At 41.3% G+C, this 11,467-nt stretch overlaps 1 protein-coding gene across 2 annotated transcripts; it reads left to right on the top strand.

The window, feature by feature from the left end:
• Nucleotides 1-4,656: 4,656 nt before the first annotated feature.
• On the top strand, nt 4,657-10,085 carry pcolce2a (procollagen C-endopeptidase enhancer 2a). 2 transcript variants are annotated; one of them, XM_026998340.2, is made up of 9 exons: nt 4,657-4,808; nt 5,038-5,146; nt 5,341-5,596; nt 5,901-6,025; nt 6,575-6,711; nt 7,061-7,224; nt 7,844-7,927; nt 8,588-8,755; nt 9,528-10,085. In XM_026998340.2, exons 1-9 carry the CDS (start codon nt 4,738-4,740, stop codon nt 9,656-9,658), a joined length of 1,245 nt encoding a protein of 414 aa, XP_026854141.2. In that variant the 5' UTR covers nt 4,657-4,737; the 3' UTR covers nt 9,659-10,085. The 2 variants fall into 2 exon arrangements, with proteins under 2 accessions (XP_026854141.2, XP_026854142.2); XM_026998341.2 differs by lacking the exons at nt 8,588-8,755; nt 9,528-10,085 and having other exon boundaries at nt 7,061-7,259; nt 7,844-8,421.
• The last annotated feature ends 1,382 nt before the right edge of the window (nt 10,086-11,467 follow it).

Below are 11,467 nucleotides of genomic sequence, written 5' to 3'. Positions count from 1 at the left end.
ATTACTGTTTCACTGCTTTTCGGATGATATTTGGATAACTCATCATTTGCAGCACTAGGAGACCCTGCCATGGTAGTGTCACTGCTGAGTTTGAAAGAGGTCTGTCAACAGCAATCTTACAGTCAGAACTGACCACTAGGGGGAAAAAAGCTGAGAGATGGTAGTCTCACTGTACACCTACATGGTGCTTCTAATAAACTGAACGGTGTAACATCTTGCTGTGAAAATGTCAGTTTTAATATGATTGTACAATTGTACTGTAGTGCCCAAATCTGGGGCACTTTGCACATCTGTTCACTTGAAGTGGGTGTCCACAGGACCATGTTTTGTAGTGCATGGATACTTAGCCTTTAACAGAGACTGGCCAGGGAACATCCCAGGATGAAGAGGAGGATGAGGCAGGAAGAGGAAGGGCCGATGCTGGCCTGGAGTAGTAAAGCTATGAGCAGTGGATAAAGCGTTCTTTTCCATGTGGTCAGCCTTTATGATGAAGCTGAAATATCTGTGAGCACTCCAGCTCATGTGTGAAGCGCCACAGCGAGGCGATGACCGTTGCGAGGGCCATGGTGGCTCAGAGAAATACTGACCATATTTGGAAAGCAACAAACTGAATATTTGAATATGGTCATTTTTGATGGGTTTTAGACAGGGTTGTGTCCATGGCTGGACCCGAATATCTGTTCAGTTTAGAACTGAATTACTGGTTGTTCTGAATCTCAACACATCAACTTTCATCTGCTTTACCTCTATTTCAGAACATATATACTCTGTATAGCATGTGCTGTAGGAAGAAAAAAAGCACACCTACTGACCCTAACAAACAACAAAATCCTACTTCACTTGAGTTGTGACCACTGTTTGCTCAAACGAAGCAATCTTACAATCACTGCCCAGATCCACTGCTCTCAGACTGTGCTACCCAACACAAAGCCTTAGGAGATGTTTATCCATATAAAAAGGGAAGAAGAACGAACTGAAAACATATCCATTAGTGGACTGTTTCAGCTGCAGTATTTCACACAGAGACGTTCTCAGCTGGGAATACTGATGAGTCGCCACTTTTTTTTCTTCCTCGTTGCTTTTCCCTCCATGGTCTCCCATCATTATTCATCCTCTCCACCTTTTTAATCTCCAGTGGGCTGACTCAGAATTCATTTTCCATTTGGAAAACGTTCTGCCTCTCTGCGCTTGTCTGTAGCATTGATTAAGGGGGCCCTGGTGGGGAGGAAATTATGTTTGGATTGTATTTTAACACTTTTGTTTTTTACACTCTGTGCTTTTCATTAATACACAACATGGTGGGCTCCTTATAGACTTCTACTTGAGGTTTGGTCTGATTTGTTGGTTAGTGGTCAATAATTCATTTCATATTATGGTTTCTGGCTGAATGCTACTTTACAAAATCCAGTGATGGTAACTCTACTGAACTGGAGTTATATTTTAATTGCAGTATATAGGTTTTGACACTAAAATGAAATGGAAGTTTGAGGGACATTAATGTAACTTAATGGTATTTGGGGGGAGGGTTAAGTGGTTGTACCATGATATAAAAAGGTATGGTAGCAGTTCACAGGCATATTAAGTGGCTTTCATGGCTGAAGTGAAAAAGGTGATACCTTCCTGCTGTGAAGTCATGTAGCCACCCAGGTGACCAGCAATGAGTGAGTAATATTCAAATGAAAAGCCAGTAATTAAGGTAGGTTACTTATTACTTAGAGTGCACCTGTACCAGAGTCAAATGCTCTAAAATACTAAATTGGTTACATGTCCTATATAGTCTTTTTCTTTTGACTTGATTTAAATTGGTTTTACAGGGGAAATGTCACTGCATTTGTCACCAGTGGAAGCCTTACCACAGGTTATGCTTACTGGTTGTGGGTCTCATGTTTCGCTGTCTTTTGTCATTTTCAGTGTGTTTTTGGACTTTCTCGTGTTGAGGGGAAAATTCTGCCTAACTAATCTGTTTTTTCCTGTTCGTTCTCTTTTTTAAATCCTAAAATGGCGATTTTCAGCTCTGGTCCCAACAGTACATTTTCATGCAGCCCTGCAAAATATCCACCTGATTCATCTAGTTCTTGCATCAGGCTTGATGATCATCAGGTGTGCTTTTTGCTGGCTTACTACAAAAAAGCACAACAGAAACCTGTCCTTTGAAAGCTATCATATAAGCTAAGTAAGAAATAATTTATATCTGCAAGGTTTCTTTTTTATTTAAATGTAATGTTGTTGTTTTTTCTGTTTTAAATACGCTAGCCAAAATACATGTATACGTGTGTAAGTTTGCAACCAGTGTGAAAAAGCTCAGCATGTACATTTGGACTACTAGAACATATGAGCACCATTCTATTTTTCTCGTAACAAAACCCGGTCTTCAGTGTTAATTTAAATGTGCACTAGTGCGGAAATTAAGAATAATCCCTATTTTACTTAATGAAATACCAGAATTAATAATTCATCCTTAAAGCAATTACTTTTTCGGTTTGTTGCATCAACAAACCAGATATTTCCAGTAAGCAACAAATCATAACACAATGCTCAGTGAATTTGATCACAAAAAGCAAAATAAAACACTTTAAAAACTATCATTGCGAAAAAAGATCCTTTCCAATTCTTTATTCTACTACACCTCTCCTGCGGCGCTCGTGTTAACACCTTTCCTCTAGTATGACAGCGTTTACTCTGCCTGAAATTCTTTTTACCACATTTCCCCCAGCTGGCTCGGTCCAAGGCACCGAGGGACTTATCACAAAGGAATCTTCCAGTCAATTAAAGATGTAATATCACACAGCTCTTGGGGTCTGGCACTGCTTGGCCGAGGGCCCTCTGGGGGGTAAGCCAGTTCACAAAGCTGAGTAAACGAAAAATCCGGCGTGGGTCTTTCCTCCGGTGTTCTGTCACATTTAGAGGATCCATAGATCATTATCATTATGGATAATAAAAAAGTCTTTATCTTGGCATGGATTTAAACAGAAAGCTATACGGACGATGGATATTGGGACACCCGTGCGCAAAAAACAAATCGCACAATTGACAACATGAGGTGAGAATAACTTGACTCTGCGAGTAGAAGAGGGTCCTGACCGACGTACGTGACGCTTGCAGTTTGCGCCTTTAGAGGCACTTATGTACGTTTGAGCGAATTATCAGGGCACCTTCCCATGGCTGTGTATTAGCTTTAATGAATTGTGTGTCACACAATTGGCTGTGTGGCGACACCTTCTTCCATTAACCCCAATACTAAAAACTAACGTCCACAATGGCCACGGCCCAAATGAAAGATGTGCGCTGCTCATGCTTGTGAAGTTCCTCGAATTGCTGGCAGGGAACCGAGGCTCAGCTGTTAACGGGGCCGTGTAAGTGCGTCATAAAAGTTGTTCGTGCTCGTCCGAGGCACATCAAGGTGTGTTGGAGGGCAGCCGGCTAACGTCGGCGGGTAAGCTGGAGACGGCTGGAGTATGCAGGCAATTTGCAGTTACCAGCGATGGCAAACTTACGTGACTGTATAAAAGATTCCTCCCACGTACAGGCTGCTTTAATGCCGCATTTGGCCATCTGAGCAGCAGCGACTGTGCTGGGGCCTGGCGTTGTATGTCCACAGCTGTTATAGAGAGGAACTCACATTGCACCTATGAAATAAGGAAGTCAGACAGGCCTCGCCTTCTCCCCCTCTAATACCCGTTTTATAAATAGGGTAATAGTGCAATTATGACACTATGGACATAATATTCAACCATAGTGTGAATATGATGGATTAGCCTTTGTTAACAGAGGAATGTTTAGTTATAGACATGTCACAATTTACGGTAAGACGTTTAAGGTGCAGGCTTATTGGCCATATTTAATAAATGTAATGTAGCATGTATCTCTAAATCTGTGCATAGATATAGACCACAAGTCGAAACACAAAGAAGATGGCTATTACTGTAATTGATTACCGACAGACATTAGATTGTCCGCTTTATTTGCAAAGGCTTGTACAGTGTAGACATCTAGTGGTCATGTGTATGAACCAATTGACGGCAAAACAGAAATGCACAGAGGAGCTGTGAAATCATTGGCTAGTGTTTCTCAGTCCCGCTCATGTGGGGCCAAAGTGTACATTTTTCGATGTCTTTGCACCCCTGATCCAACTTGTCAGCTCAAAAGTGCTATGAGCTGAATTGGCGGTGTCCGATCGGGGTTGTTGTTGCGTCCCAGGAGCAGGACTTAAAATTACTGTTACGCTATAGGCTAATAGGCCTGCATTTAAAGTCAGATCTCACTCAGCCACCTTATTAAGCCTTCATGTTACTTGAATGGTAAAACAGAATATGAATACTCTTGTCTACAAGCCTCATTCGGTGTTACATCTGTCCATATGAGCCCTAAAGGAATGTGGAATGGGCTATACATTTAATAAACTTGCTATTAGGTGAACTCATTTATACATGTAATTAATTTTTAGTTTGCTTGCTTTGTTTCTACGTCCCATTGTCAGTAGGCCAAGATAAAGCACAAGTTGCCTTATACATATTTAAAAACCTTTTTGAACAACATTTTACTGAACCGTAATGAAAACAGTTTAAATTCCGCACTACCCTTCCTGTGCTTCTTTGAAACAAGCTGTGCATTCATCCACTCCCGCTGCAGACAGAAAAAAAAATCCCTTGGGAGATTTCTGAGCTACTCTTTTTCTCGAGGCTGCGCAGCCGAAAACGATTTTCTGAATGTTACGTTTGTTCCAAACTGCCAAATACAATGTGGATAGTAACGTGGAGTGTTTGGAGCACTGTCCTTTTCTCCTTGGTTTCTAGCGAGCGGCATCGAAGGTACGTCCTTGCAAGTGGCTCTTGTTTAGAAAACTAACTTTGTCTGCACTGACAACTCAAATGTATGCGTAGCCTACGTGAGCTAGTCACGGAAACAAAACGGAGGACCCTACGTCCTTAAATAGAGTCCGTCTGCCATCTACATACTCTACTGTCCTGCTTTATGTGTTTTATTTTGTTTTTGTACCTGTTAGCAAAATGTGTTTATTTCATCATACATTTCCCATAGGCCTGTATTTGCGTGTGGCGGAAATCTTACAGGAGATACGGGGTTCATTGGGAGCCAGGGGTACCCTGGTATCTACCCGTCTAATAGCAAATGTGTCTGGAGAATTACGGTAAGGAATTTATTCAGTGAATGCGTACTTTGGCGTTCTATAATCGAGCATTGATTTTGAATAACAGTAAGCATGTCAAGTTACCCATAATGGTACGTGCGTTTTCATAAACTTAATTAGTGTTAACAGATCCCATGTCTCCCCTTACTGACCAGTGTCATCAGGATTTTATTGTCCAAACCTACTGTCCGCAGGTGCCTCGGGGCCAAGTAGTGTCCCTCTCATTCCGCGTACTCGACTTGGAGAATGACAGTCTCTGTAGATACGACTATGTGGACGTCTACGATGGATACGTTAACGGGCAACGCCTCGGCCGTTTCTGCGGCACATCCAGGCCCAGTGCGCTGGTCGCCAGCGGTAACAAAATGCTTGTGGTCATGGTGTCAGATGCCAACACGGCTGGGAGCGGTTTCCTGGCTGCGTACGCAGCCGTTCATCCACACGAAAGAGGTAATCTTCTGCTACCAACTCGTTCCTAGCTAAATACAGAAAGGGAGCCCTGCCCTGTGCTGGAGTTCACCCATTTCGTGGACGAGCACTTGAGTGCACTGTTGTTTGCTTTATAGTGTAATAGTGTTTTTGCACTGCCTAGTTTTGCTCGCAGTTATAGCTCTAGTATTTATGTAATACCCTTAAATACTATTAAGTAGGTCATTAATAAATGTTTTGTGTGCCTTTTGGCCCCCAAAGTACCAAGAAGGAAAGTCGAATTTGAACGCGTCCTCCGTATTTGCCTGATGCTCGCTCGTTTCAGGGGAGCGCTACTGCGGCGGCCGTTTGGATGAGCCCTCCGGAACCTTAAAGACCCCTAACTGGCCAGACAGGGACTACCCCGCGGGCGTGACGTGTTCGTGGCACATCGTCGCACCCGAGAACCAAGCAAGTTTTTCCTCGCTACTGGACATTAAAGACACTGTTCTATGACTGAGAGCGAGGGTTCTGGAAAAAAAAACCAAGTGTGATAGGAAAAAAAACAATAAATGAAGGATATAAACGAAAGATAAATAATATGAAGGAAGGCTAAAGTACACACTGAGAGTTCCTTTGCAAAGCTGGATAGTAATAATTATTTGACTTGTTTATCTGTGCGTCTCACAATTAAACAAAATGTGGATTAGGGCTTCAGAGGTCAACACAATGTTTATTTAGTGGAAATGGAGAGTCAACATTTCTGTAATTAACTCTGAATCATTATCTCTGCTCAATGTTATACATTTTTAAAACAAATCAGGTTCAACCTTGCATTGTACACCATTCCATGTCTCATGGTCAGTTGGGCACTGATCAGATACACCACTCTTCTCCACCACTCCCTCTCTCTTTCTCTCTCTCTCTCTCCCTCTCTCTCTCTCTCTCTCTCCCTCTCTCTCTCTCTCTCTCTCTCTCTCTCTCTCTCTCTCTCTCTCTCTCTCTGCATTGTCATATCAGATCATAGAACTGAAGTTTGAGAAATTCGATGTGGAGAGGGATAACTACTGCCGCTATGATCACGTAGCTGTTTATAATGGGCCAGAGACAATCGAGGCTCGGAGGATTGGCAGGTTCTGTGGAGACAGCACCCCTACGTAAGAGCTTCGCCTCTGCTGTTCTAGCACTGTGGTCAGTTCATGGTCTTTCAGACCATCTTCACATTCTAAATCTCAACTCCAGTTAGTGCCAAAGTTTAAACTCAGATCACATGGTGTCATCGGTAAACTATGTGGTGTTAAATATGACCTTTACTTGGTTGGATGTACACCCAGTAATGACCACTTGGCACACTGGTCTTTTTACATCATGCTCTGAGATGCTCAGGAGTCATAGACCTGTCTTGGCATTCATGTGCTTTCAAAATCTCCACGTTTGATGTTTATGCAGTTGATGTTTTTTTGAGGTATTTTAAAGTGTCTGACATTCATTTTTATCTTTCTCCAGCCCAATCTTTTCTGAAGGCAGCCAACTCTTCATTCAGTTTGTCTCCGACCTAAGTCTTACAGCTGACGGCTTCATAGGCCATTACCTGTTCAAGCCCAAGTACTCGAGCATCACACGCTCTTTCCCCACCACCACTCCAGCCACTCTCACTACATTGCCCATGGGTTTGTACCTCTGCAGGCAGCATAATATGGACAAAGTACTTTATTACTACATTATTGCTAATTTATTGCTGCAATTGTGATATGCTTTGCAATATATTTAAAAACTCCTTTAAAATGTATTTTTGACCAAAATTATTCCATGTTTGTAATGTCATGTATATAACTAAACAAGGCACACAGAGAACACTTATCTGGTAGGTTAGAGATTACTCAGGACATTCAGAGCACAGAAAAGAAATCAAGCTGTCATATGTGTGATGTCTTATTTGCATACTGAAACCTTCTGTGATATTAGTATTTCAAAGGTCAGTATTGCAATAATAATTAACAAACAATGTATTGCGCAGGCCTCCTGTTCCGCTCACACTGTATGTTTGGTTCACAGTGCAACTCAATATATATGTATTTGTTAGCATTAGTACAAATTTGGTTTCATGATGCTTTTTGCGCATGGAATGTATTAGCTTGCTCAGCCAAGGCCATTAGATTGGGCCACCATTCAGTCATGTGGCCTGTTATTCATATGCATGAGTGCATCAGCACAATTTCTAATAACTCAGTGTTGTGAAATTATGCTGTTGTTCCCCACTGTGGTGATAATGATTTTTCTTCCCAACAGCACTCACATATTCAGAGGCTCTCTGCAAGCAGAAGTGCAGGAGGACTGGAACAATTGAAAGTCATTATTGCTCGAGTAACTTTGGTGTGTGAGGGTTTTTTTTTTTGTATTTGTTTTGTTTTTCTTTGTTGGTTTTCACTGATTTGGGCATGTAAAATTCTCTTTTGAAAACAGTTACATCTGTTTGACTTTGCTCTTCCTTATGAAACTGTCTGGTGCTCAAATATCTGCAGAGATATTTTGCTCAAATGTTACTGGAAAAAACAGAATGCCAAGCATGTGTTCTAGCCTGTGATATTTATGAGTTGGAATGTGTGCGAGCATCAAATGTTTTAAATAGGAAGTAGCAAGAAGCTTTTGTGCAGAGGAAAGAACTCGAAGACTTTAGAGCAACACGGAGCCAGAGAGCTTCTACCGAGTGAATATGTTTTGTGCTGTACAGCTGAGCTATAAAAGGTTCTATGGAAATTCAGTTTGTATAAATATGTTGATGGCAGTGGCTATATTACTTTAAACTGTTCCTTGCTTTTTTCATGAAGTAACATTTAGTGTTTTTTTCACATTAAAAGTAAATGCAACAAAACCCTGTACAAAGAAAGGTAATTTTGTCATGCATATTTTGTTGTGACATGAGTACAGTAGGATACACTGTTTGATGAAGAGTGTGCCAGTAGCCAGTCAGACCCTGTGTATATTTAGAGTGACCTGACTGTTGACACAGAGACCCTCGCTTTCGCCTTGCAGTGATAACAGGCACGCTCATCTCAGCGGCCATGCGGGATCAGAGTGTGCTTGCCACCTTCTCCATCACCAGCCTGCACAAGGAAGGAAACCTGACTGTGCAGCAGGCCGGCAAGGCTATGAGTACCAGAGTCGTAGTCCTCTGTAAGAAGTGCCCTCTAGTCAGGAGAGGTGAGGCCACCTTTTCTACATCTAAACCTTACTGGAGCACTTTGTCCTAGTGCGACCATGGCTGATGGAGAACTGATGGCTGTGATGATCAGAGAGCAGAATTTCTCAGCATAATGCCGGCCGGCCCATAATTAGCGACATTGGCACTTGTCTGTGAAGTTTCCCTTCAGTTATTATAACTGTCAGCCTGGTGCTATATCAACACTGAAGGGTTTAGTGCATCTAGTGCCAAGATTGCGTGGATATGGAGATTCCAGCTTGCAGCTTCGAGACTCGCTTGGCTCTGTCCCTGGTGGTGAGATATTTAAAGCAGGATACGCCATTTGCAGAATCATGGTGTGTAACCCAAAGCTTGTTTTGTTTGTCTTTTTCCTGCCTTAGGCAGTGGCAGTAAGGCTGCTTTGAAACGGCATGTGTGCCTGTCGTTTCGTTCCAGACGCCTCAGTTTATTTAGCACAGGAGCGTGGCAGCACCAGCACAGATGGAAAGTCTGACAGTCAAGTATAGCCATTTAGTTTTCAAGAGGAATATCTAAAAAAGGCACCAATGGTGGGATTTGTTTTGAAAAGTGAGGATAACGGGAGCCATGGTGGGGGTATGAGGGGGCGGTAGGGGGTGGGGGTGATACATTTGTCATGGGCTGTGGAATGTTGGTGGAAGTAGAAATAATTTTTACATTCTGTATTATTTTTGTATGATACTGCTATCTTACGAATTCAGCTTAAATGATAGTTGTCTTTCTTTTGTGTGTGTGTGTATTGTGGTTCTCTAGGCCTGAACTACATCATTATGGGCTACGTTGATGCACTGGGAAAAGGCATTGTATCGCCTCATAACTTTGTGATGGCCTTCAAAACCACAAAACACAGGGACCTGGCTGTGTTGAACAACATCCGCTGTTAATTGTAGGAGGAGGCCATCATGGATTTTGTAGCCTCAATGCTCTCGTGCTGTTCATATGGACAAGGACTAGTTTTAGATATTATGCTTGTGAAAGTTCACCATAAAGAAATGAAGAATCATTAATTTATTATATTTTTTTCTGCATTTGGAAAAAGACTGAGGTCTTCACTTTTGAATATTTCCAGTGAAATGCAAGTTAGCTTTAACTACAGTGTATTTTTATTTATGTGTACTGTTAATTAAAACTATAAAATGTCTGACCTGATCACCTACATGTACCCTAAATTATGATTTTTAATCATGAGATTTGCTGTAATTTATTCCTGGACTGGAGTCATTTCATGTCTGTAAGACTGCCTTTTAGTCATGTTTTTTGGGTCAATATTTCTTTGAAAATGTTTAAATACGAGATAATTTTCTAAAAAAAAAAAAAAAAAAAAAGCCCATCAACAACAGTTTAATAGGTGTGTGATCTCTGGTCCTGCGACTTGGTTATACAAACAGGTCTGAACCTGACTGTGGGAAAGTGCAGATTTATGGATTAATACAGATTCACACAGCTGGAAAGTGCTGAAACTATAAAGATGAAAACAAATACTCAAATAAAAGATAATCTTTTGTGAAGGAGGAAGCACTGCAGCACACAAATTAAAGGAGAAATGTGTAAACCCCAGCAGGGAACCCAGCAGCCACCTGCTGTATGTTTAGTTCAATCAGGCATGTTGCTGGTTGGTCAGAACAAACTCCTGGACCCACTTCAGGGATTGTGGTGTATGGGAATGTGGTTGAGTTGCATGCATAAGGGTGCATGTGATGTTGGATAGGCAGATGGTGTTCTGTTATTCTAAAATGGTTTTTGGGAGCTTACAAGATTAAAGGTGATGGAACACAATGTGAGGCAAAATACAATGCTTTTTCATGTGTTCTTGTTCCTGAGCATGTGTTTTGCCATTAAAGCAGTTTTGTACTCAGTCCTGCACTTTGGGCCAAAATAATAATTGAAATAGTTTAAAGCTGGTGCCTGGCCTCATATAGTTTGCATTCAGTAATTACTCTGTTCATCAGACCTTTGTTAACAGAATGTTTACTTTGTTAACATTTTTAGACTGTAAACAGTGAATAATTGGACACCTTACCATTTTTACACTTTGCACTAGACCTGCATACTATATCTTTGTATCTTAGTTCTTAATACATTTCTTATTTTTATACGTTGTAGTGTTTTTTTTAGTTTTATGGGGTTTTTGGCACTGTTGCCTTTTTTGTAGCTTGGCCTATTACATTATGTCAATTTCCCCCTGGGATTAATAAAGTGACTATCTATCTATCTATCTATCTATCTATCTATCTATCTATCTATCTATCTATCTATCTATCTATCTATCTATCTATCTATCTATCTATCTATCTATCTATCTATCTATCTATCTATCTATCTATCTATCTATCTATCTATCTATCTATCTATCTATCTGACTCCTGTAATCTTCCTCTGAGAAATTCCCCCATTATAATATATACTTCAGTTCGATTTTACACTTCTCTGTTCTAGACTTAAACACTTCTGTCCCCAGTGGATTGTCCAGCCACTGTTGAAGCTTATTCTGACTGCTGCCGTTTGGTTACTCCATTACTCGTAGTCACATTAATAATACTTTAGATCAGAGTTAGCATGGCTTTTTCTCACCATATTCAAATGCTCCAACCAAATGGGACCCTGGCAGGGGCCAGGGCATGTGGCAGTGGGTCCTGGCCTCCCTAAGGCAATGCGGAATGAGCTCTGTGGGGTGTTCAAGCGACGGAGGTTAG

This window comes from Electrophorus electricus, chromosome 18 (genome assembly GCF_013358815.1).
Source record: "Electrophorus electricus isolate fEleEle1 chromosome 18, fEleEle1.pri, whole genome shotgun sequence".
Classification (NCBI taxonomy): Eukaryota; Metazoa; Chordata; class Actinopteri; order Gymnotiformes; family Gymnotidae; genus Electrophorus; species Electrophorus electricus.
Note: the sequence above shows the minus strand (reverse complement) of the source record. Positions and strands in the feature narration are given on the sequence as shown.